The 23,436-nt window shown below is 32.5% G+C and overlaps 2 protein-coding genes across 2 annotated transcripts; one reads left to right on the forward strand and one right to left on the reverse strand.

Annotated features, from left to right (window-relative positions):
- Window positions 1-5,508: 5,508 nt before the first annotated feature.
- LOC130641903 (striatin-interacting proteins 2-like) lies at window positions 5,509-15,873 on the reverse strand. The gene is made up of 23 exons (XM_057448919.1): window positions 15,693-15,873; window positions 13,209-13,278; window positions 12,855-12,938; window positions 12,551-12,682; window positions 12,211-12,254; window positions 12,046-12,122; window positions 11,889-11,957; window positions 10,977-11,080; window positions 10,505-10,638; window positions 9,829-10,106; window positions 9,014-9,079; window positions 8,878-8,941; window positions 8,342-8,413; window positions 8,106-8,180; window positions 7,819-7,916; window positions 7,488-7,539; window positions 7,309-7,383; window positions 7,042-7,142; window positions 6,891-6,957; window positions 6,674-6,781; window positions 6,337-6,420; window positions 6,041-6,161; window positions 5,509-5,957 (listed from the first exon to the last, which is right to left on the reverse strand). The coding sequence occupies exons 1-23, from the start codon at window positions 15,846-15,848 to the stop codon at window positions 5,683-5,685; spliced, it is 2,406 nt and encodes an 801-aa protein (XP_057304902.1). The 5' UTR covers window positions 15,849-15,873; the 3' UTR covers window positions 5,509-5,682.
- On the forward strand, window positions 15,192-21,929 carry LOC130641905 (uncharacterized). Its single transcript, XM_057448920.1, has 8 exons — window positions 15,192-15,208; window positions 15,895-15,963; window positions 17,687-17,819; window positions 18,865-18,948; window positions 19,101-19,170; window positions 20,004-20,136; window positions 20,642-20,750; window positions 21,271-21,929. The coding sequence occupies exons 3-8, from the start codon at window positions 17,718-17,720 to the stop codon at window positions 21,379-21,381; spliced, it is 609 nt and encodes a 202-aa protein (XP_057304903.1). The 5' UTR covers window positions 15,192-15,208; window positions 15,895-15,963; window positions 17,687-17,717; the 3' UTR covers window positions 21,382-21,929.
- Window positions 21,930-23,436: the final 1,507 nt, after the last annotated feature.

Here is a 23,436-nt window from a genome sequence, read left to right on the forward strand (position 1 = left end):
TTCAAGTCCATGGCACACGTTAGTTCTTTGTATGTTTCGTCAATAGATTCTTTTCAGGTCGCGCTAACAATAAGCACAATAAAACGACGAGAAATTTGGATAGAATTGGTACAGAACTGTCTAGTCACTATAGACGATGATGGAGAGGCAACGTGTTCAAAAATCCCTCCCACCTTATATCTAGGCTAGACAAAGCATGAGTAAACAACTTTTTAAGGATGAATCAGCGTGTTTTCTGAAAGAGACTGAATTTGAATTTCCAGGTCAGATAAGTTTCTGCAGTGACAGCACAGGACTACAAATTGCTGTGTCCAGTTACCATTTTTGCAACCACTATTGTTTCCAATCGCCATTGTTTTCCTATTTTCGCAATGGTAAAACAGGGTTATTTTATAACGTTACGCAAGAGTATTTCTTGATGTTAAAAAGGACTTATGGTATTCTTCCTACATTTCGCGTTCGGTAGTAGTTTATCAAAAATTATCAATTTTGATATCAGTTGATATTGCAAACATCAATAAAAAATGGATGTTTTCTATTGTACCGTGTCGTTAATCCTCATCATTTTCCATTTGTTTTTTATAGTGTGTGTTTTCATAATTAAAAATAAAATAAAACTACCTTCGGATGTTCTGGCAAATTCCTGGGTTAGTACAATTGCTTAATTTTGGTTTAATGATTTCAGCCGTTATATCACTGTGAACAGGGCGAACAATAAAGTCTTGGTGGCTACAAATTTTGTTTTATCTTCGTTACAGTCGTCCGCGTGTTAGAATCTCACGCGTATTTTTCTCTTGGATATAACATACCAATATAAAATATACAAACAACAACAAATATGGTAGACCAAGCTACCACAAAGGCTCACATCAACCACACAAACAGGAGATAAAACAGACAGGTATCCTTCTCTCAGAAGTACAACTTTCCTAATGTTACTGCTAAAAATGTTAGCAAGGATTTTTTTTGCATATTTCCATCATTGGATTTATAAAGCAATTTGAGATAATCTAACTTAGTGATTGTCTTGCAAATAAAACGATGAACAAATCTATTCTGCGACAGATTTTAGCCAAGTAGAACTAAAAAAAGTAGTGTTGAACCAACCTAGCCACTAAATTAACAATCTAACATTAAGAAGTCATAATCAATTTTTGACTATGTAGATGCAATAAAAGATTTGGAAAGATTTTTTGTTTCGGTAAAGTATTAAATCTGCAAAAATATACTAGATCCTTGCATTTTTCTGGAAGTAATCTTTCCAAATTTTTACCAGTATTCATATGGTCATTTCTTTGTGTTGTCATCACAAAAATCAATGTGTGATTCCATTTTGTCTATACATGAGGTTACAATGAATGAATTTAACCATTTTATTTGAAATTATTTTTAAGATTCATTCTGAAATTCTGCCTTTGATTATTTAGGACTCTAAAATATTTTGTCAAAGGGAAAATAGTTGACCTAGATGTATATTATTATCATGAATAGAACTATATATCGCCGTTAAAATAAGAATATAGGTTAAAAATACATTGGCTAGACCAAGTAGAAGACGCAAATCGTCCCGTCGTTAAACCACGTCATTAGTTGAGCTCTTTACAGATTGCATAATTTGTTAAAAACGTAAAAATATAAAATCAAACTAAGACATGTTTAAAATAATTGAGTTACGTCATTGTCAGTTTTAAGGTTCTTTACAACTCTTTTAAAATGCCCTATATTAATATTCATCTTAAATTTTTAGTCTAAAATCCTGTTCCACAACTATTTTAAAATAGCCACTCAGTTGTAGAGTTTTCTAGGTAGAACGAAGTTAGTTTTGATTTCCTTATGTCGTATTTATGCTGAATAAAAGACAATTTGTCAGCAAACACTGCAAAGTGTATGTTTGGGCGACGCGCTTAGTATATTTCATCTTCATTACACTGGAATGTTTTCGAAATTTCATGGGTTGTTGAAAGATATGTCTGTGTGCAACTTCTAAAGCTACCAAAATTTTTATTGAGCATAGCATACCAAGGTGGTAAGATCTGGGAGCTGCAACCATGAACGCCTGATGGAGAGCAACCTTTGGCTGTGTCAAATGACGTCATTCATACTCTTTCTTAAGGATTCCAGGGGAAGTTCACTTCGCCAGTTTGTACTTTCTTGTAAAAGCGGGTTGCTTAGAAGGCCCTAACAAATCTTTTAGGTTTAACAAATGCAAAGTTTCCCCAAAGTATTTAAAAAAAAAATAAAATAATTTATATATGTGTCATTAACTCTGTCTATCACGAAAACCCTCTCCTCTAGAACTTCTTCCTATCTAGAAACGCGCTTTCAAACTTATTTCAAACTCCAACAAACCTTTCTGACACTTGCATGCTTTAGAATGCATAAAAAACCTTCTGTACTAGACGAAGTATATAATAGATAGTTTTATTGATTCTGAAAGGTGTTCCTTCCAGTTAAATGTTTTCATACAAAATAACTACGAGTTTTTGGATTATTTTTTTGTTTTCTGTCTGACAAAAAAATAAAAAATAAAATATAAAGAATAAAATTAAAAAAAAATCTTTCGTTTACCAGTGTAAAAATTCAAAATGTCGATTCCCATACGAAGCTATGATAAGTATTGCGCCTCTCGGCAATATTTTAAGAGTTGAATAATCTACGAAACAAGGCATTCTCTGCAAATTTTTTAGAAGCAGAATTAAATTATTATGGGAGTCAAGGAAAGCGTATTTGAATTTGAAAGTTCTTAAAAAACTGCAAAACATTTGCTTACTTTTGCTGTTCTAGGATCAAGAATTTCCTGCTAACAAAGTAATTTAATTAAAGCGTTAAAGGCTACCCAAATACATGAAGTAGTTTAGCGTGTCGAGAAAAAAAATTTAGATTCGCTGATTGGATTAATACTTTGTTAGAATTTTATAAATAGACGCGACGAAGCGAATCACATAATCCTAATCCAGCCAATCACGCTACTTTATTTCATTGCAACAACACGCCTTAACATGAAATCTACAACATTCACAATAAATTTCCAAATGAAAAAAATGCTAGGTTCCAACCCCCTGTTTGATTTGTCTCCGTATATGCATAACATTGATAATTTCGGAAGGGATAGAGCTTATATCTACTTAGAGAATATTGATATCAAATTAATAAGTTTATTTTAACATAGATGAAAAGTAGTTGATCGGGTTTGAGAATTTACAAGAAGAATTTCCAAACAAATTAAGAGTGTCTAATCAGTAATTAAGACGAACTTAATCGTACAAGTTCCACCATTATTTGTCTGCTCATGCGAAAGGAGCCCTTTTGTTATGCTGTAAAATAAAAATATGGTTGTTTATATATATTTTTTAGCGCGAAATGAATGAACAAAGAAAAAAGAAATTCGGATTTGCTTTAATCTACCTAAATAGACTTGTTTAGGAATTTTCTTTTATATTTCGTTTCCATGTTTTCCTTTTGTTAATAATAGCTGAAATTTTATCTGGTGCATGTATTTTTTATTTTTTCAAAAAAAAAACTTGAAAAGGTAAATTTTTATTCAAAATTAATTATTACGAATCGGTGTTTTTTATGTTCATTTGTTTTGAATTTCTTTTGTAATGTGTGCACGATAGCAAAGGTCATTTAGATATTGGAAAGCGGAGTTTTTTTCAGCGGTTAGCCCAAACAAGCAATGAGTTATCATAGAAACAACGATGGGGGAAAACGTATGCGCTTAACCTATTTGTAGGCCAGCTCTAAAATACGGTTTACTCAATTCCCTGTTACCACAATTTAGATTTAACTGAAGCATTCGGATTTCATCATATTTGTCTTGGATTGTGGATACAAAATATATGTAAATGAAAAATGTTTACTTTTGACCGTTTTTTTGTCTTTCTAAAAATATGTCAGTCATAACGGAGAGTTGAACCTTTATTTTGGTACTTAAGAAATGCTTCTACGATACACTTTTTTACAAAGAACACCTTTATAAGGAGATTAAAGCTAAAATTTGCCTGAAATAAAAAACTGTTAAGAAACTGTCGAGGCTGAGAACAAAGTCAAAATAAAGATAATTTTAGATCAGATTGGATTGGAAGATTTAATATACCCCATTCAATCCAAGCTAGCATGGAAAACGGACGTTAAGCCGAAAATGATGACTACCTATAGAACAAAATAATGAGTCAACATCATTCTTACTATTTATAACTAGTCTTATACTTGTGTATGTTGTTAATGTACACGCTTTTTTATAAGAATATACCCTATAAGAATATTCCAGATAAAATTAGATAAAAAGAAAATCATACGAATATAACCATCTTGGAAATTTTTCTCGCAAAATAAATGGAATATAAGCAAAGAACAGCATAAAATTGTATCCTATCATTGTTGTAAAGTTTCTTTTCTCGGTTTTCAATTAAAGTATTTTCCCCACCTAGTTGTCTGTCTGTAAGTTAAAATAGGCAGCTTAAACAACAGCACTTAGGGTGATTTTTTCATCAGTTTGAATTTTCAGATCTTTTAATCCTAATTGTGCTAAAAATATGCTGGAATTTAACTGGATGACTTTTGCTTAGAAGTGTAAAATATTCATGTTAAAACGAAAAAATCAACACTAATCTTCTGAATGAAAAAGCGTGTCATCAATCGCTCCACAAATACAACCATTTTTGTAATTCTCCCAAAGTTTAAACATGCTCTGGAAAGAAAATATAATAAATTGATTTCAGGAACTTTGATACAGAAATAATAGCAAAAAAAGGGAACTAAGGTTTACACCAAAACAAACTTTTCATAAAAAACCTGTAGTCCACTGTTAATCATGTTCGCTATATTAACTGTATGCAAAATGAAATATTATAAGAGGCAGGATCGAGCTAGGGAAATCTGGCCTAAGAAAAGAAACTTTGTCAAAACAGTGTTTAGAAAAAACTTTTTAATAAGAGAAAGAAAAAAAGAAAAAACCAACAAACAAAAAAACGTCATCGCAAGCAGGAAGCAACAATGAAATGGATAAACAATAGCAATATAGGTTATATAAGGAAAAGATATCAAAAATATGAAAACATTTTTTTTTAATTTTAAGGTTTGAAGGTCCTTTTCGCTATTTAGGTTTTTCTTATCATAATTTTTGCGATATTTCAAGGTTCACAGACACTCACAGAAATACTTAAATATACAGGAAGGCAATGTAAAAAAAAATACTTAAAAATGACTGTACGAAACATTAAAACCCATTAAAAATTAATTATTTGAAAAGAGTAAGAAGGACATTTACCATGAAACAATGTGACATTGGCAGAACTGTTAAAAATATTTCTATTTTAATGCTTCCAAGGTTTTTTTCCAGGAAATAGTGGATATTCAAAGGTTTTCAAGTTCACCTAGTTTCCAAGACACCTACTTTAGTCCGCCAGTAAAATTGTGGAAGATTATTTAACCTCTTTCCTTGACATGACAATCAACTTTCTTTTTGCCTCAGCATGAAATATATTGGAAGTTTCAGAAAGAAAATCATTTGAATATGTTATTTATATCGACGGATCATACATGGATATATACAGGCAATTTCTTAATGTGATTACAAGTCTAACGAATTGAATTTATTGTCGTTTCTCACGACATACCACACTTATTTCCGCAAGTGGGTAGCTATTGGTAAGCATTTAATATTCTCTAAATCCACACAAATCAACTTTCATCGAGGTAATTTTCATCTATAAGCTCGTCCCAGTCCACATTTGTATTGAAAACTTCTCGATCTAGCCACTTGCTACTGTCCTTTAGAAACTGCTCACTAAATCGAATCTTTTGACTTAACACGCTGTGAAGATCATTATCAACGGGTTGTAGATCGCTGGGATAATGCGTGCCATTTGATTCATAATGATGATAGTTAAACAAATCGACGTTATGGCGTATTGCACATTCTTCAGTTTGGAAATCCCACGGACGAGCATCAACGTCTACAAAAACAGCAAAAGAAAACCTTCAAAACAACGCAGAGAAAGGGAAACAAATTTAGTTTCTAAATGAAAAAAAATCATACCATTTGCGAAAGCCCAGTCATCGTTTAGTCGGTGTCTGATTTTATGATATATCAAGGACATGATTCTCATGTTACTTTTTCTCCAATTTCGACCTAAGTATTTGATCTGCGTCTTCAAAAGCTATGTAAAAACAGAAGACTACTATGCAGAAAGTATAGAGATAACAACATCTTTTACTATAGGAGCGGACACCTGTTCAAAGTAAACGGCACAAGTACAAATGTATGCCACTGCCATTGGCTGGATGGCATAAAGAAAGACGAAAAGAGGAATCGAGCGTTGCTGGTTAGATTACCTTTAGTACATACATCTGTAAATTTTCTTCTCGAATCTTTAAAGCTCGTTTTAGAATGGGAGCAGATTTGAATACAACTAACATCTGTAAATAAGTGTAAGAATAATTAATAAAGCTGCAACAACAACAACAATAACGATGACAACAACAACGACAACAATCACGACGATGACAACAGTAATAAAATCAAACACGAAAACAAAAACAACAACAGAGACAACACCAACGACGGCGATGACAAAAACAACAATAAAATCAATCACAACGACGACAACAACAACCACAACCAATGAATACTACCATCACCACAACAATAACAAGAAAAGCAATAACAAACCATAGTCCGTGAGTATTTCCACTTTGTCAATTTTTGCAGTATCCTTAACAAGTTTATGCAAGAAAATAGATTTCGCCAACAAAAGTACGACGCGTTCTCAGCGGCCTCCTAAAATTAAATTAAAACTAAGTGAATATGGCGTAACTGTTCCGTCAGACATCATATTTAGAGAGAATTGGTAATCAACTTTGTAAAAACTTTTGAATAAGGAACTTACCAAACTTTCAGCAGTTATTTCCGATCGCTCTTCTAAAACACATGTCGGAAAATCTAACTGCGGAATACTAGAAAGAAAAAAAATATTGCATCTAGTATCGACGCCTCAAGAAAAAGGCAACAACATAAAAAAACGATGAAGTAAAACTCACCTGTTTTTCGCCGCTACATAAGCTGAGATGTTCTGGTTGAAAAACTTCAGCACCAGTGGAATACAATTTGCAAAAACCAGATGCTGACTAACAAATTCAAACTGAAATAATAATAAAAATATAAATCAGAAGATGTTTTGTACCAGGGAGATGGACTTATTCACCCTATATTCTTTTTATCACAATTTCTTTAGTTGTCTATGGCATCAAGCAACATAAAACAAACAAAAAATAAACAAACAAACAAACAAAGCGAAACACACAAACCTGATAGATATGGTTAACTTTCAAATGCTTTAGCAACAACAGAATCAATGCTGAAATTGATTTAACCATGATTTCCTAGGGATAGATAATCATAAAACCATTCAAAATGCAAGGTCTAAAAAATAGCTCACTGTTACTTCCTGCAGGAGTGGGGGAGTAAGTAACATTACAATACTTACCTTGTGGCGGTTCACATCTATACCAAGTTGCATGGATTGAAGAACAGTTGTACTAAATGTAGAACGTCTTTGCAGAAACAATTTTTGAAATGTATTCATGCGAAAAACCGAGAAAAAAGATATGCAAACTTTTATAGTGAGTAACCATGATGAACAACTGGCAAATTATTCATGAAAAAGATGTAGTTCAACTGTGAGTGATTTAAGAGGTCAAAAAAATCATCTGTAAAGCCTAAAACCCGGTACAATACTATTGAACAAATGTTGGTCGTACTGCATCCTAAAACTTGTGAAAACAACGCTTGCAAATAAAATATACATTAAAACTCACGGCATTTCTGGTGGCAACACATCCGTGAGAATATTGATAGATTCTGTTTTTGCTTTCGCAGTTGGAGCTGATGCGAGCAACATTTTTAGAAGTGCAATCTAAACAATGAAGAAATAGAAAAATTAATAAATATAAATAAATAAATATAAACAATCAAAAATGTTAATATTAAAGAAAGAATGATACAATATTATATTTAAAGTTTCTGAGTGTTGTTATGCCTCTGGTATGGCCTCATTAAAAATAAACCTTAACAATGACAACGCCCTTTAAAATATTTTCTATACCATATACTGTGGCAAATTTGGTAATAATGACTTGTATAAAACTTCGGAATTAGTCTCTGGAAGTTCGTGAATACCCTGCAAAAAAACAATTTTAACATACAACCAATATAGTTTGAACAATATAGGTAAGAAAGCAAGAAATAAAATCACTCGAGCATAAACGCAGTACAGTATCATAATCTATGTAATTATAGGTAAAGGATGTCAAAAATAGAGCACATTGCATTTCCTTATACCTTACTAAATGGACGATCAGCATGTTCCTCTTCTTGTTTGATCTGAACTTCAGATAGCGACGTATACACATGCTAAAAGACAATATTACATTTCATCAAACGACGTACATGGGTTAAAGTTGTTTCAGCTTATCTAAAAGAGTGAAGCCCGATTGACATGCACATTAACAAAAAAGTGGTAAAAAAGTCATTTTATAACACAATTCTGCCGAATAAATTTTTTGATTTAGTCACTTTTTGTCGACCAATTTCTAAATCGCAAATTACTACAAGTTTGATTTTTCAATGCTTAATTTCTTTTAATAACAACTACAGGAGAATGACAATAAAAACTCTACAAACTTCCACTTTCAATGAAGTTTTTTTATTGTCTCATTTAGATATTTTCTTTGTTTTGGTACTCAACTTTCCTCTGCTACATTTACTGGCTTTTCTCCAATATTGAATTAAAAAAGGGCAAAAAATGGAGGTCGGATAAAAAAAATCTGTCAAAAATTGTTAATCGGCAAAAAATATTAGCCACGGTATATCCTTACACTTCTCAGTACGTTCAATCCTTCTTTTATAGACGGTGGGAGTCCTGCAGTGGATGTGTTGTCGCTAAACAGAAAAAGCGTCAGTAGCAATGTAATTCGTCAGCACGGTAAGTCTATGGAAGAAGATGCTACTTACTCGAGAAGCTGATAACCAATATATTTCGATCGACACATCCCTAAAAATGAACCAACATCTTTTTCTCTAAAAATAAGAAAAAAATATGGTCTCACATTAATATTGAAAAAAGACAAATTTGCTTGAATTTTTTTTATGACTGCTGGTACATATTAAAATAGAAAAAGAATATATTTTTATCTCTATAATAATAACATTAGCACGCATATAGACACCCCTTCATTTACATGTTCCTCTAAAACATTATAATCATGTGAAAACACAAATCTAAGACTTAATATTCAGGGTAATTTAAATCCAAATCAAAGGACGTTCCTTCTTTAATATCGTATCACCTTGATATAACTTTCTCGAGTTCTGCAGTTTAAATATGCTATAATTTTGCATTTGCAGAAATTAAACCCGTGAGCCAAAAAAACATTGTGCCGGACATGGTGGTGACAACAAAATGTTGATTTTTTGTTACTTCCGTTTTAGATCAAAAATATTAAATAAAAATCGCTCTGCTTTCCACAAAAAAAAGATACTGAACAAAGAATCTACACAAGAAGCAGGTATTAAAAGTGTTATGTCTACTTTCAGTCTCATTTTTTGTCTAAATTTGTTGGAAAATGAAAAATCTTTTTAGGCAAAAACTGTGTCAGAGTACAAAGTATGCTGAGCATTATATAGGTTATCCATATTTGTATTTTCACAGCTAGTGTGACTTCAACTTTAGAAAATCATCGTTTTCGACAGTCAACAAAGTACCCGAAAATTTTTTATGAGCAAGACGTTACATGCTTTAACACAAGTTTTCGCTGAATATATTGTACCTGACTTTTGGACGCAAAAGTAAAACGTTCTCAACATAGTGATGTGATTGAGTGATTGGTGCTGGAACAAAATCAATGTCATCGTCATCTAGATCTACTGTTTTTCTTGGCTTTAAACGTTGTATTGACTCTTCTGACGGGGACGAGGGACGAAGTTGATGATGTTTTTCTGTTTCAATCGTATTAGCATGCTGCTCTCCAAACGAGGGTGTTAGACCAGCTTGTACCCGGGCCTCTTTCATTTTTACTTGGAGTTCTTTGAATCCTCCAAGTGTAAACTTAAAAAGAAAACAGGTCACTTGTTGATGCACAAAAAAATGTTTATGTCTGAAGGTGAATTTCCACTCAAAATCAAAACTGAACAAGATTAATAATATAATTTGAGTATTTATTTTGCTAATTATTCTTTTTAAATCCTGTCTGCGAGAAAAATTAAATACATTTCAACTTTTTACGTTTGGATCCAACGGAAATTTTTATCAATCAATCCCTGAAGTAACAATTTTTCGGATCCCCATCCCAAATACATTAAAACGTTGAAAAAGCTTTTTAAGTGTTTCATCCGGTCACTCTATTTCTAAAATACAACAGGAGTTTTTTCTTGTCTGTCTCAACCCTGCTTTAACTTAAAAAAACAACTTCAACAACACAATATTGGATTTTTAAAAAAACTTACTAATATAACTTTCCACAAAAGTAGAAGAATCTTTTTGATAGGATAATGTGGACTCGAGCCTGCACAAAACTTTAATACCAAGTCGAACAAAATACATGCGAACGGTTGGCCATCATTAATGTCAACACAGCCGGCTGCCAATGAAAAATATGTTACATTTAACAAGAAATAATAAATTAATAGATGTGCTTATAACAACTTATAAAACAGGTCCTATAAAAAGTAATGTCGAAGTATGAACTTTTTGTGTATTTATTTTAAGTGACAAACTAAAAGTGTACTTAAAATTAGATTTCTGGTTTAACCTTATTTCAAACAAATTCTACCTATGTCAAATATACTTTTATACAAGCATGCCTTTAGCGCAGGGTCATCTGTGTTGTGCGAATTTCCATTGTGGAAATACTACCTTTTCTTTTTCTAAACAATTTTCCTGCCACAGTTTCTCCTGCTTTTCAAATAAATAACATACCTAGTTCCTCTCGGAGCGATTCAGCAGTTGCTTGCAGTATGTCATCTGACTTTTCGAAATTGCGAATTATTTCAGTCATCATGTACAATATATTTAAGTAAATCCTAAAATAGAAAACACAACAGGTTTATAAAAAAAATCATCCAGGAAAAAATCTTTAATTTTCATCTTTTGTAATTATTATAATTGACTGTAAATATGAAACAAAAGTTCTGTTTTTTTTATACAGAAAATGACTATCATTTTACAGACAACATGAAGTTCATGCCAGGATAACTTTGGACATGAAATAAAGACAAAATAGAAATTTGTATGTAAAATCTTTCAAATGTTTTCCTTTATTAAGTTGTTTACTACTTATTCAGGTACCTTACAGAAACCTTCATAAATTTATTGTATATTTTAAATGTTCTTGTAAATAAACTTTATTTGCATGCATCCATATATTTTGCAGATCATTCTCAAGCTTGCTTATGCGTTACAGGTTCTGTCATGGTATATAAGGAATGGTATTGCACGAAACGTATTGTACCTTCAGTTTGGATTTTTATATTTCAATGAAAATAATTAGACAGCATTTCGGTACAACTGCACTCTAAATTGGTACTAGTCTCCTTGTTAACACACACATACACTTATATATTTTAAAGGTGCCAGAGGATTACTGCAAAAAATAGATGAAAAAAAAAACTAAAATAAATACAGGCATACAGCAAACGAACAGATATGGAACATTCACATAGTGATAACATAACAAGAATTGTCTTTATGTATATATAAGTTTTTATTTTCCATTTGTTTAAATAAACATGTGCATAGGTTGACCATCTGCAATTGGAGCTTAAGAATTCTTCTGACTTATATTAGGTTAAGGTTCACAAGACAAAGTTACAAAATAATAACAAAAGTTGCCTTAGATCGATGCTGTCTGCAATTGATATTGATGGTTTTTGCATTGCTAACTGTACTGCTTCGGGATTTCTAAATAAGAGAAAAGTAAACAAACAAACAGATCATTATCCAGTCTAAAGCAACGCTCTCCATCTTATTTTAAGTAATGCAAACATACTCCGCTTCCATGACAAGCAACTGTTGCACGCATGAATAGACACCACATTTGTATAGTATCATGGCATTTTCCTTCATCTATAAACAGCAATATAATTAAACAGAAACAGATGCCACAGAGTACTTTATAACTTATAAATAACTCAATAGGATTGCGCTAACATACCATAGCCGTGCATTCATTAAAATCTTCCTGGTCCCTGTACATTCCTAATTTGATAATAAGAAGGGTAATAATTTATAACAAATGCACTAGGTCAACTATATTAAAAAATTTATTGTCGAACCAGTATTTAGGATGTCATAAAGTAATTCTGTCACGTTTACATTCCTTTTTCACTGGAAGATAATACATCAATGTCTTTCATACGGAAAAAAACTTTGAATTTTCATATAAGATTTAAATATCCACCAAATTCTGGATTATTAATAACAAACAACAATCATCCTTTTTAATTCTGTAATATAGTAATTGTTTTAAAGTAGGGTATTAGATTTTAAAATACCTTGGGCTAAATACAGTAATGTCCGAGATGCTATCCTTCGTTCTTCAATGTCAACAACCTCTAATTTTTCCAGTACATAAAATATAAAACCTCTTTTTTGCACCAATTCCATATCACACCACAACACAGTTTCTAAGAGATAAATAAAGTTACCTATACTACAGTTATACAATACCACATGAAGCAACAATTTCTAAAAAGTAAAAAGTTTTTATGGGTAAATGTTTCAATGACAATGGTGAAGCAATTTTTGATAATATAACACAAAACATTCTAAAACCATGAAGAAGTTTTTAAACCATACCATTTTTCATATATTCAGTAAAAGATGTCTGAAATGCACTGGCATTCTCTTTGAATTCATCTTCTTCAGTGTAACTGTACAGCTCTAAAGAAAAAGGGGGTTAGAATTCGAATCTTTCAATCTAGATTTCTGGAACTTCTAGACATGGAAAAGACATTATCTTTCTTGATCAGTACAATAAAAAATAATATTTCTCTTGACTTGGACAACAGGAATAAATATAGTGTAATTTTACAATAACGAATCAAACTTGTCAGAGCCCTACAGTAAAATTATCTTCAAAATTATGCATAAAAAGAAAGTTACTCAACTAAACTCAAACCTATTAGGTTATACACACAAGAAACTACAAACCTGACAATTCATCTTGTAAAGAATCGGTATCATTGTATTGAAAATTCAAAAGAGGTGCATCTGGCTGAGTCTAGAAAGAAAGAAGGAATAAAATCACAAATAAATAAGATGTGCAACTGATAATGTAATTATGCATGTGTATACAGAGATCAGTGACATATCTAGATTTTTTGGGGGATAACAGACTGCCAGAGAAAAAAATGCATGGGGCAGTACTGCAACACTGTGTTAAAAAACACATTAGGCATGCACATGTTTTTATTTACCTTTCTGAAGATCTGAAAATGCAGACTATTTCAAAAGAGGATAAATTTCACTATACTGGAAAACTTACACTCACAAACAGGACTATACTTGCAGATCCATACACACTGCAGACTGGTGAATGGAGTGACAATATTTTACTACTTCAAAATAAAAATTATGTTGATTTGTACGTATATATTTGATTCACACATGAGTTAATTCACACGTTAAGTCACTTAAAGCACACAAATCCTTTAAGGTTTTCAAATTTTACCTTATCTGGGCATGTACAAAAAGTGTATTGTCACTGTTCTAACACAACTATGGACACTAGCCAACTGTCAAAAGACGAGTTGACATGTTTGCATTTGGAATGGCCCATCTATGACTGGCCTGGGCCAAGTTTGGACAAATGTTTGCAAATTTGTGTTAAGTTGGTACAGGCTCAACTATTGACAAAGGTATCTCCTGCTTTTAAAAACTGTGTCATCAGATGGGACAAACTTAACTGTACACAAAGGACTCTGGCAATTTTAAATAATGTGTTATTAAGATGGGACAGACCTAACTATTGGAAAACAATTCTCATGTTTAACTATTGACAAAGGCCTAACTATTGACAAATGACACTTGTGCTTTTTAAAATTGTACCAAAGAAAGGGGCAGGTTTAACTATTGACACTTTTAACATGGGTTAGTCTGAAGACTCCCAGACTAAAGTTAAAACTTGTAACATGGGCAACACACTATATTGACAAATAAATTTGATACATGGGCCACGGCCGTACAGCGTTTGACTCATGTCCAAGTGGTTTTAGGTTTGATCGCCAACTAAGGATGTTGTCCAGTTGGGCAAGAATTTCAAAAGGTTTCTGAAGCTCAAATAGGAGCCTAAAGATTCCAGAACTGCCTTTGTGAACTACCACCGAAAATAATTAAAAAGGCCTATTGCTTGGAACTGGTGGAACTGATCACATAAAATATGAATTAACACATAATATATACTTCTTTAAATCATAGTCATAAGTCTCTTTTTCTTAAATAAATAACAAAATATTTCAATTGTGGCTACCCCAGCCAAAATCGATTCTGCCTCTCAAATTACGTAGTAGGTCAAGTTGCAATAATTCCATCAAAGATTACATTAATATATAGCTTGAAAAATAGCTAGCTAGCTCTCTTTATAAATATAACATTACATTTTAATGAGCTGAATGTTACATCTTGATATCTGAGTTATAATTATTCAGCTAGTCATTATGCACATAACAATCCAGGTAAACACATCTCCAATCATGCAAAAAAGTCTCTAACTGCTTTTAAAAATGCATTTGCTGAAATGGTCTTTACTACTTTAAAAAATGCATCTGGTCTTGCACCAAGAATTGCCGAGTAGTGTTTGCTCCACAACAAACTTGTAATGCATAACTCAATTTAAACTCAGCTAGCTATATACAACAATATGCCAGAAAAAAGTTGCAGCAGTTCAGTTTTTTCACTTTATTGGAGTTAGTTTACGTTAAATACAAGGTCTTGTTGAATGCAAACTCCTTTTAACGTCATGTGGCAAGTTGGTCCTGGCCTGTCAATTGACAGGGCAGCATGTCAAAAGATTGGCAACTGTGTCTAAAGATGGTCCGTCTTGTCTTTAGACTAGCCTTGTTTTAAGTTGGGACAGAATATCACCACTTAAAGAAAAGGAATTCTGCACAAAACGGATGCATTCATTCTGTAAATTGCACCTGTATAACAGGGTAAGTATATATATTTATTGTCTTTTTGTTGTAGTGACCATACAAATATTATCAATTATTACAATATCAACTCAATTCCTATGCTTGGTTTGGCTTGGTTCAGCTTGCAGTCATGCTTTGTTGCATAAAATTTAGGGATCTGGTTAGTTTCTTAAGTAGGAACAACTGCTTTTAAGGACGCATGGTTACAAGAAAAGAATGGACACCTAGCTAATTCTAAGATATGCCACCAATTTTGGGTGCCTGGTAAAAGGGGTTGCAAGGGGTGTGTGTTGCACCATGATAAAGTGTTGTCTTAAAAGTTTAGGCGGCTACTTCGAGAAACTGTTTTGTCACACAATGAATAGAAATGAAATTGAACTATGCATTATTGACTCGATTTCTGCTTGATATATTATCGTTTAGAAGATAAATAAGCAGAAATGAGAGGGAGGGGTAGCTAATGTAACTGAAATAAAATGGCGAAACTTCATGCTAAGCTTACATCTGAATCTTTTCTTTGCCTTCTCATTATTTCCCTTAACCTTGGAACACTTCTTCTACCCTCTTCCTGGGGAGGCTTCTCAGGAGAAGGTGGAGGAATACTATCATTGTTTTCTTCGTTTGTGGTAGAAGATTTCACTGTCAAATCATCCGCCATTTTCAAATTTTGGAATAGAATTTTAAATTTCATGCGTCTTTTACAGAAAATCAAAACAGCCAAAGTCTCCCGCGAAAGGAGAAGAGAGAAGAAGACATCAACATGTAAAATTTAGGTAAAATTTCTTTCCCTTTCTTTTACTAATTTTAACTAGGTAAATATGAAAGCAACATAAAGATGTTAGTCATTCGCTACTTAAGGAAACTAAGCAAAAGTATATAGATTAGTTGAGAATGTTTACAAAGTTCCGTTTTAGCTAGCTATAGCTCGCGCATCCTGCTGATGTGTTTATTTCCATGTGAGATCCACTGGAACTAATTCTAAAGGCTATTTTATGATTAAAATGGTTGCAATACTTGCAAACGTGCCAAATGGCTGCTTTAAACATCGTCATGTATCTTTTTCTATTGGTTAAAATGTAGGCACAAAATTATGAAAACTTGGTGAAGTAAACTAACAGAAGATCTATGATGGAGAGGAGAGTACGTATTATGACGAAAAGGTTTTTCTTAAGAACGACGCGCAAGATTTTTTATGTGATCGGTTTTTTGTTATTGATAGGCCTGTTTAAATGAGCATGTTTTCTTTAAAATTGTATAATTTTTCATGTGTCGTTAAATCTATAGGTAGATTAATAATTGCAGGGATGTGAAACTGCAAGTTGGGAAGTTCTTAAGCAACAACGTTGTTGTGTATAATTAATTTTGGTTTTTTAATTTTTTTTCCAAGTTATCTTGTTACTTTATATTGTTCTGCCCAGATTGCGAAAAAGACCTGTTTACAACCGGGACAGCCGGATTATGTACGCACGGTCCGATTATGTTTTTTTTGCACTGTTATGTCGTGGTGACCGGATTATGAACGCTGATATAAATAGCTGGGAGACAGGCTGTGATTGGCATTTTCTTCAAGCTTTTGTAAATTAAACATTCTCTGGAAGATAGAACACCCCTAAAAACTAGACATGGCGAAATAAAAAAGTGTCGACGTAATTCTTAGTATAAACTACCCTTGTAGTAAATACATTTCAACATAATATACTTTGAAGCAACTAAATTTCACGGAACCTAAATTATTCTTTTTGCGGGAATTAATTTTGGTGAAAAGTTATTAAACTTGCGAATCCTAAAATTTAGTATTTGCCACGAATGATATAAAAGCAGTCAGCCCCAATTATATTTGTGTTATTTAAGTCCTATAATTGTCGAATAATATTTGACTGTCATACATAAGTCGGCCTGCCCCGATTATGTTCGTTCTATAATAAGTGAGAAATAATATTACACTGTCGTATATAAACTGCCCAGATTATGTTCCTTTTATAAGTGCCAAATAATATTTTTTGAGTAATAAGCCGGCCTGTCCCGATTATGTTGCCCTGATTATGTATTTTCTGCCCTGTTCTTAACCGGGGCAAGCTGCCGTACTTAATCAGGCCAATGTTCATTATCCGGGCAGAACAATATGCTACTTTGTTCTCACCCTAAGTTTTACAGATAGTCTCCAAGATAATTTCGAATATAAAAATCGTTTCATACCGTGACATATTTTAATTAACATGACTTGCCATAGGAATTTTGAAACGATTTTAAAATAACATTTTTTAATGAAATTGTTTCCAATACACGGAAATCGTTTCATTAATTTTTTGTTTGGTTTTAAAACGAATTATAAAACAGGCCTGGAAAATTGGCGGAAGGGATCGTTTCGTTTCCGCTACGTTTTCATGAATCAATAAAAACAGTAACGATCAATCGTTTCCTTGGACAATATTTCATATATATATATATATATATATATTAATAGACAGTATTATTTTGTTTTATATGTTGTTGTAGATCTCATGCATAACAGAAACTTGGATAAAGAATGACAAGTAACCCATGGGAAGGAGACCCAGCCTTCATAAATTTGGGAGGCTTAAAACATATCTTAGACACATACAAAAGATTTTCAACTTCTTCATCACAGGTTAGTATACAGTAAAAAAACAACACTCTTATTTATTTCAAATAACATTTATTTTAAACAATTAATTATAAGCTGTTTTAAATTTTAACGTTCATCAGCACATTCAAGTTCTGAAAATGCGTAATTTTTATAAATATATGTTGTTTTAAATTAATTTTAAACATTTCTGTTTTATTTCTTAGATATATACTTTCACATTTCTGCAAAATGTGAAGAATTGTGACATTTTGTTTTAGGGGACACATATATGTATTGAATTTCTTCCTTGTCTATATGCATCCTTATAGGCAACAGCACCCTTCTCTGAAAGGAAGTCATAAAACGTCATCTTCTCCCCTTTTCAAGACCTCTTAACACCTTGTTCATTTCTGTTGTGTAGAAATATATTAGTTTCCTCACATATGCTCTACTCAGTTGTTTTAAGTAAAATACCCTCCCCCAACACACACACACATTTGTCTTCCCCATCTTAAACAGGGTTCCCACGCCTCCTAAAAAATCCTAAAAAAATAAAATCCTCTTAAATAATTCTAAAATATTCTAAAATTTCCTGATTTTTAGCAAATACTCCTAAAAATCTCCTAAATTTTTTAGAGAACAATAATGAAACTCCATTTGTAAAATGGATTTTTTTGTGAAATATAAGTCAAAAATATTTATGTTCTGCATCAGTTATCCTAGATCACTATAACTTATTTATCTAATAAATCTTCCGTCTGCGAATCTTTCCCTAATTCAAATTCTCCTAAAATCTCCTAAATTTTTGTCTGTCGTTACCCTGCTTATTGAAAAAATATCCTCAAAAAACAGCTAAAATCCTTCTAAGTTCTCCTAAATATCCTAAAAAAGTTACTTGTAAGATTAGTGGAAACCCTGTTGAAGCATCTATATTTTTCAACCACCTCATTCCCACACCCTTCTGTTGGACCTTATGCCCCATGACATCAAGTTTTTGGGATTGATATGTAACCTGTATGTGCAGTATATGGAGTGGTACGTATATGTGTGCCATGTAAAATATGCATTGTCACAATCTTTTCTTTAGTGCAGTGGAGGTGAGAAGAATTCTTCAGTGGAATATTTTGACTCGTTGAGAAATATAACAAAGCTAAATCGAGAACAGACCAAGGTAATTTCCACTTTATTTGGCCAAAATTAACTTTATTGTGTTCAGAGGTGGGAATTGATAACTTTATTCGAGCTGTGAGTTGGTAAGATCTCGCGTTCTCGTTTTTAATTTTCATGTTTTTATGTAAATTTTTGTGGTTGATAACTGTCCAGGCTGGAATTGAATTACAATCTCATCGCCTGTATGAAGAATTCTATAATATTCTAAACACAGATGTACTTGGTAAGTATGAAATCAATCATTTTGTTAAAAATATGTACATCGTGTTAAGGGATATATTAGCAGTTTTCAAATATTCCAAAAGTTTGTCTCGCAAAATTAGTGTCACTTTCTTAATGAATGACCTGAACGGAATGTCCTGATAGCAAAATTGCACGAAAACTAGGATTTTGAATTTGGCTGATTTTTAATTAAAGACGAGATCAACAATATTTTCTACCACTTGGAATAATATTCTGATACTTTGATATTACCGATTGTCTCCTGAAACATTTTTTCCCTTTTTTTTTCGAAATAATTTTTCACTTCGAGCACTGTCGGTGTCTTTGAACTTTAAACTCAAAGAAGAAAATTTATTGATATGTAAGTTTATCTTGTTTGTGGTTTTAAGTGGATTACTACCGCAAATTTTAAACTCATGGAATGTGTTTACTACGGTTTGAAGTTAACAACCTCTTAAAAACACTCAAACTCACTTAAAACCCTGGTGCAAACTAAGCTTAATGTGTTCCGTTTAAATTTTGAGTGTGTGATACGTCGTGAATATGTGTATGCGAGGAGGACACTAATAACAATTTTTTATGCTGCATATATTTTTCATTAAACACGACAGGGTTTATTTCAAATTTCGATTTTTGGTGAGGCGTTTAGAATTAGAATTGTTTTTTTGCATTTTTAATAGATGTGGTCGAGAAAACATGGTATATGCTAATAATTTAAATGATATCTGTAAAATAAACCACTTTAAGAGTTCTTATTCTCCCTACTTTTAAATTTCCAGTTTGCGCAGTAATTTTAACAATGCTATAAACCCCTTAACTTTTCGATAATTTCAGATGGTATGATATCAATGGTAGACTTTTTGTCCCAACATTTACAACAAATCATCGATCACAAGCACCTCATTGTGGATCGTTTGCAAAAACCTTTTGTTGGGGAATATATGACTGTAGATGTTGACTACCATAGGTAACAATAATCTCTTTTTAGTAGTCGTTAGCCCGTGGAAAATCCACCGGTTCGCCCGTCCTTTTTATACCGCATTGCGTGCTTTTCGCTATTGCGCAGCTAAGCTACCATTTTGCGTGACAGACAGACAGACAGACAGACGTATACGGGAATTGTAATATAGATAGTGATTTATTATTTTTTGTATTACAAATTTTTCTATTGTTTTCTTTTTGTAACAGAGCTCGCCTCTTTATTTTACTCGAGCTCAACCCCCTTTTTTGTCCCCATAGATATTACATCACTTGCTCTACAGGTTTTCACAAGCATAGGCCATACAATTTCTTTTGTTATTTATTGAATCTGAAAAAATCTTTAATTTTTGTTCAATAAAAGTTTTCCTATACGGTTTTATAACAAAGACAAGAATTTGTATCCAAAAATAATCTTGGGAATATTAAAACTGCGGAGCTGCGAGTGCTCACAAATTAAGTCATGTGTAACTTGTACTAATTATATATTTCAGTGACGTTTGTGAATTTTTCCCGTTGATAGCGAATAACTTAGCCGATCTGTCGAAAACTCTACACAACATTGAATGGATCAACAATTACTCAATCAGAAATTCCGACCTTGTAAGTATTTGAGCCTGTTTAAAAGTTAGTTTAGCAATCCTTTTAATTCCAAAATCAGCTTCTCCGTGTAAAGAATATGTAGAATAAATAGCAAACAACTATTGGAGTTGCGGGATTTTTTTGGATTAAAAATCCATCTAAAGTTATCATTTAATAATCAGTCCAATATGTGATAGCATTATTCTCTTTTAAAATTACGTTTCGTAATCCGTGGAAATCACATTGTTGTAAAAGTAATATATCGAATAAACTTCCTTTATCATCGTTCATATATTTATTTTTATTTTTATTCTGTTTTATATATTATTGTTTCACTAGAGCGACACATTGAAAACGGGTTGTACATTGTCATTCTTCACATATTCGTATTTTTATCATTTTTTGTATTTAAACATATTTTCTTTCTGAAAGTAACACATGGGAAGCGGTTATATATGCTTCGCCATCATTCATATATAATATATATTTATTTTATTCGTATTTTTATCATTTTTGTTTATATACATATTTTCTTCTTCAGAGTGATACATTAAAAACGGTTATGTCTGCATTGTCCACTTTACAAAGACAGTACCAAGGTATGAACGAAACTCGCGATTTGATGAACGACCTCATCAAAATGAAGCCATAAGATCTTGCACTGAAAAAAATTAACAAGCACCGCATAGCTGCCGAATTTGTGGGGCAAGAACAGTAATCAGTTGGAGATGGAATGTAAAATCAGACTTGCTGAAGGCGTTTTTTCCAGAGTTTCCTGTTGCGGATGTTTCATGGAAACAGTGAAAGAGACTTCAATTTGAAAGGGTAGCGTAGCTACTTGTTGAGGTTATTTCGAGATGATGCAACTTTTTTATATTTTTTATTTAAATAGTTTCTGATTTGTGTAGGTGTAAATTTGTCATCATTTTGGTTTTGACAGTCAAGAGTTCAGAGAAACGCTTTATCTTCAATGCTAAAAAAATGGGGAAAATCTATTTGAACAATTAATTTGATTTTGTAGAAAATGCATAGAATTTTTTACACCATTTCAATATCTTTGTGTTTAAAATTTCGCGAAAATTTATTGCCAAATTGTTTTCACTGTCTATACCTGTTTTTTAAGAAGATTTATTAGTGATTATATTTTGATAAAAATTCTGTAAGAAGGTCTTGAACCATGAAATTTTATTTCACAAAAATGTAAAACGTTTTAACCGCGAAAGAATTTCTGCGATGTTTTTGGATTCTAAATTTATTTTTTTAAAAACCCTGCTGAATATAGTTTTGTATTTCACTAAAAAGTATTAAAAATATTTAAGTGCGTATTTAATTTATTTAAAACGAGAAATTCTAATTTTGAAATTACTTAATGGCGCGTAGCCTTTGGTTATGGAGTTCGCTTTGTAATCACAAGGTCTGTGATTCGGTCCACAGCGCGGGCATGTTAAGCAAGTACCTTTACCACACCTACGGGTCAACCCATGCCATGCGAGAGAAATTGGCTAGGCAATGCTGGTGCATACCTAATGTATACATTCAAAACACCGGACCCACATTGATAACATTGCATCCAATACTGAGGTGGTTACAATCGTGGAAAAAAATAGTGAGACTAAGGAAGTTTTTTACTCTTTATTCAAATATGGACAAAAAAGTCAAATAGTCCATACTCGGCAGCTGGCAGGCTGCAAAGTCGCTACTTTTGCACACAAGTAGTCCAGGCAGAGAGCGTTAAAAAGTTGCTAGGCACATTCTTTAGCACACCCGCAAACCGAAATAATTCACGTCGGGAACCACGAAGGCCTGAAATTCGTGATGAATATCCTTGCTGACGTCAGCAACAATTAGTACATTTTAAGAACTTGGTATTTACCAAATAACCTAAGTCCACTCTCATATAGAATGAGCCTACGCAATTACTTGTGGTGGCGAACTTCGAAATTCGTTGTTTTGTCCCAACATATTGTGACCACGATTGGTCACAATATGTTGTATAAATATTCCGAATAGTAATAATAATAATAACTTTAAAGGTTACTTTTTCCACTTTGTAGCGAAATTTAATTTTTGATCATCTGCTAAAATAAAGTCACGAGTAATTCCTTCAATTTGGTCAAAATTTATCCTACAGGTGTTTCGTTGCACAACACTTTTTATTTCAACCTCAGTTGTTAGCAGCTAAATTTTTATTTCAGCCTCAGCTGATAAGGACAAAAATGTTATGTCAACCAAAAAATGGCTTAGAATGTGCTAAAGGTGATGTTCAAAATGTTAACCTGAATTTTCACTCAGCTTCAGACAAAAACCTGCTCAACATACCTTTATTCGATTTTTTATTATAGTCTTTGGGCAGCTCATTTGTGTGTGATCGATTCATCGTGATTTGAATTATGGGAGAGACGAGTAAGTTAAGAGAATGCTATAATGAGAGCCGTAGCAAGCTCTTAAATTTAGGAGGAGGGAAGGGGGAGGGGGGGGCAGACTAAAAGAGTACTAAATGAGATTTGAAACGTCCTTGATTGCCTAAAAACGCATTCTCTACGGGAGTCTCTTTTATATCTATCATGATTAATAAATAAATTCTTTCGGAGGAAAATAATATTGTCACAACTCTATATGAGACTTTCTTTATTATTTACGCGGGATAGCATCTTCAGTTTCTAATGGTACTGTTATCAAGGCATGTCCTGCGAAGGGGTCCACTAGA

The sequence above is a fragment of the Hydractinia symbiolongicarpus genome, chromosome 4, assembly GCF_029227915.1.
Source record: "Hydractinia symbiolongicarpus strain clone_291-10 chromosome 4, HSymV2.1, whole genome shotgun sequence".
Classification (NCBI taxonomy): domain Eukaryota; kingdom Metazoa; phylum Cnidaria; class Hydrozoa; order Anthoathecata; family Hydractiniidae; genus Hydractinia; species Hydractinia symbiolongicarpus.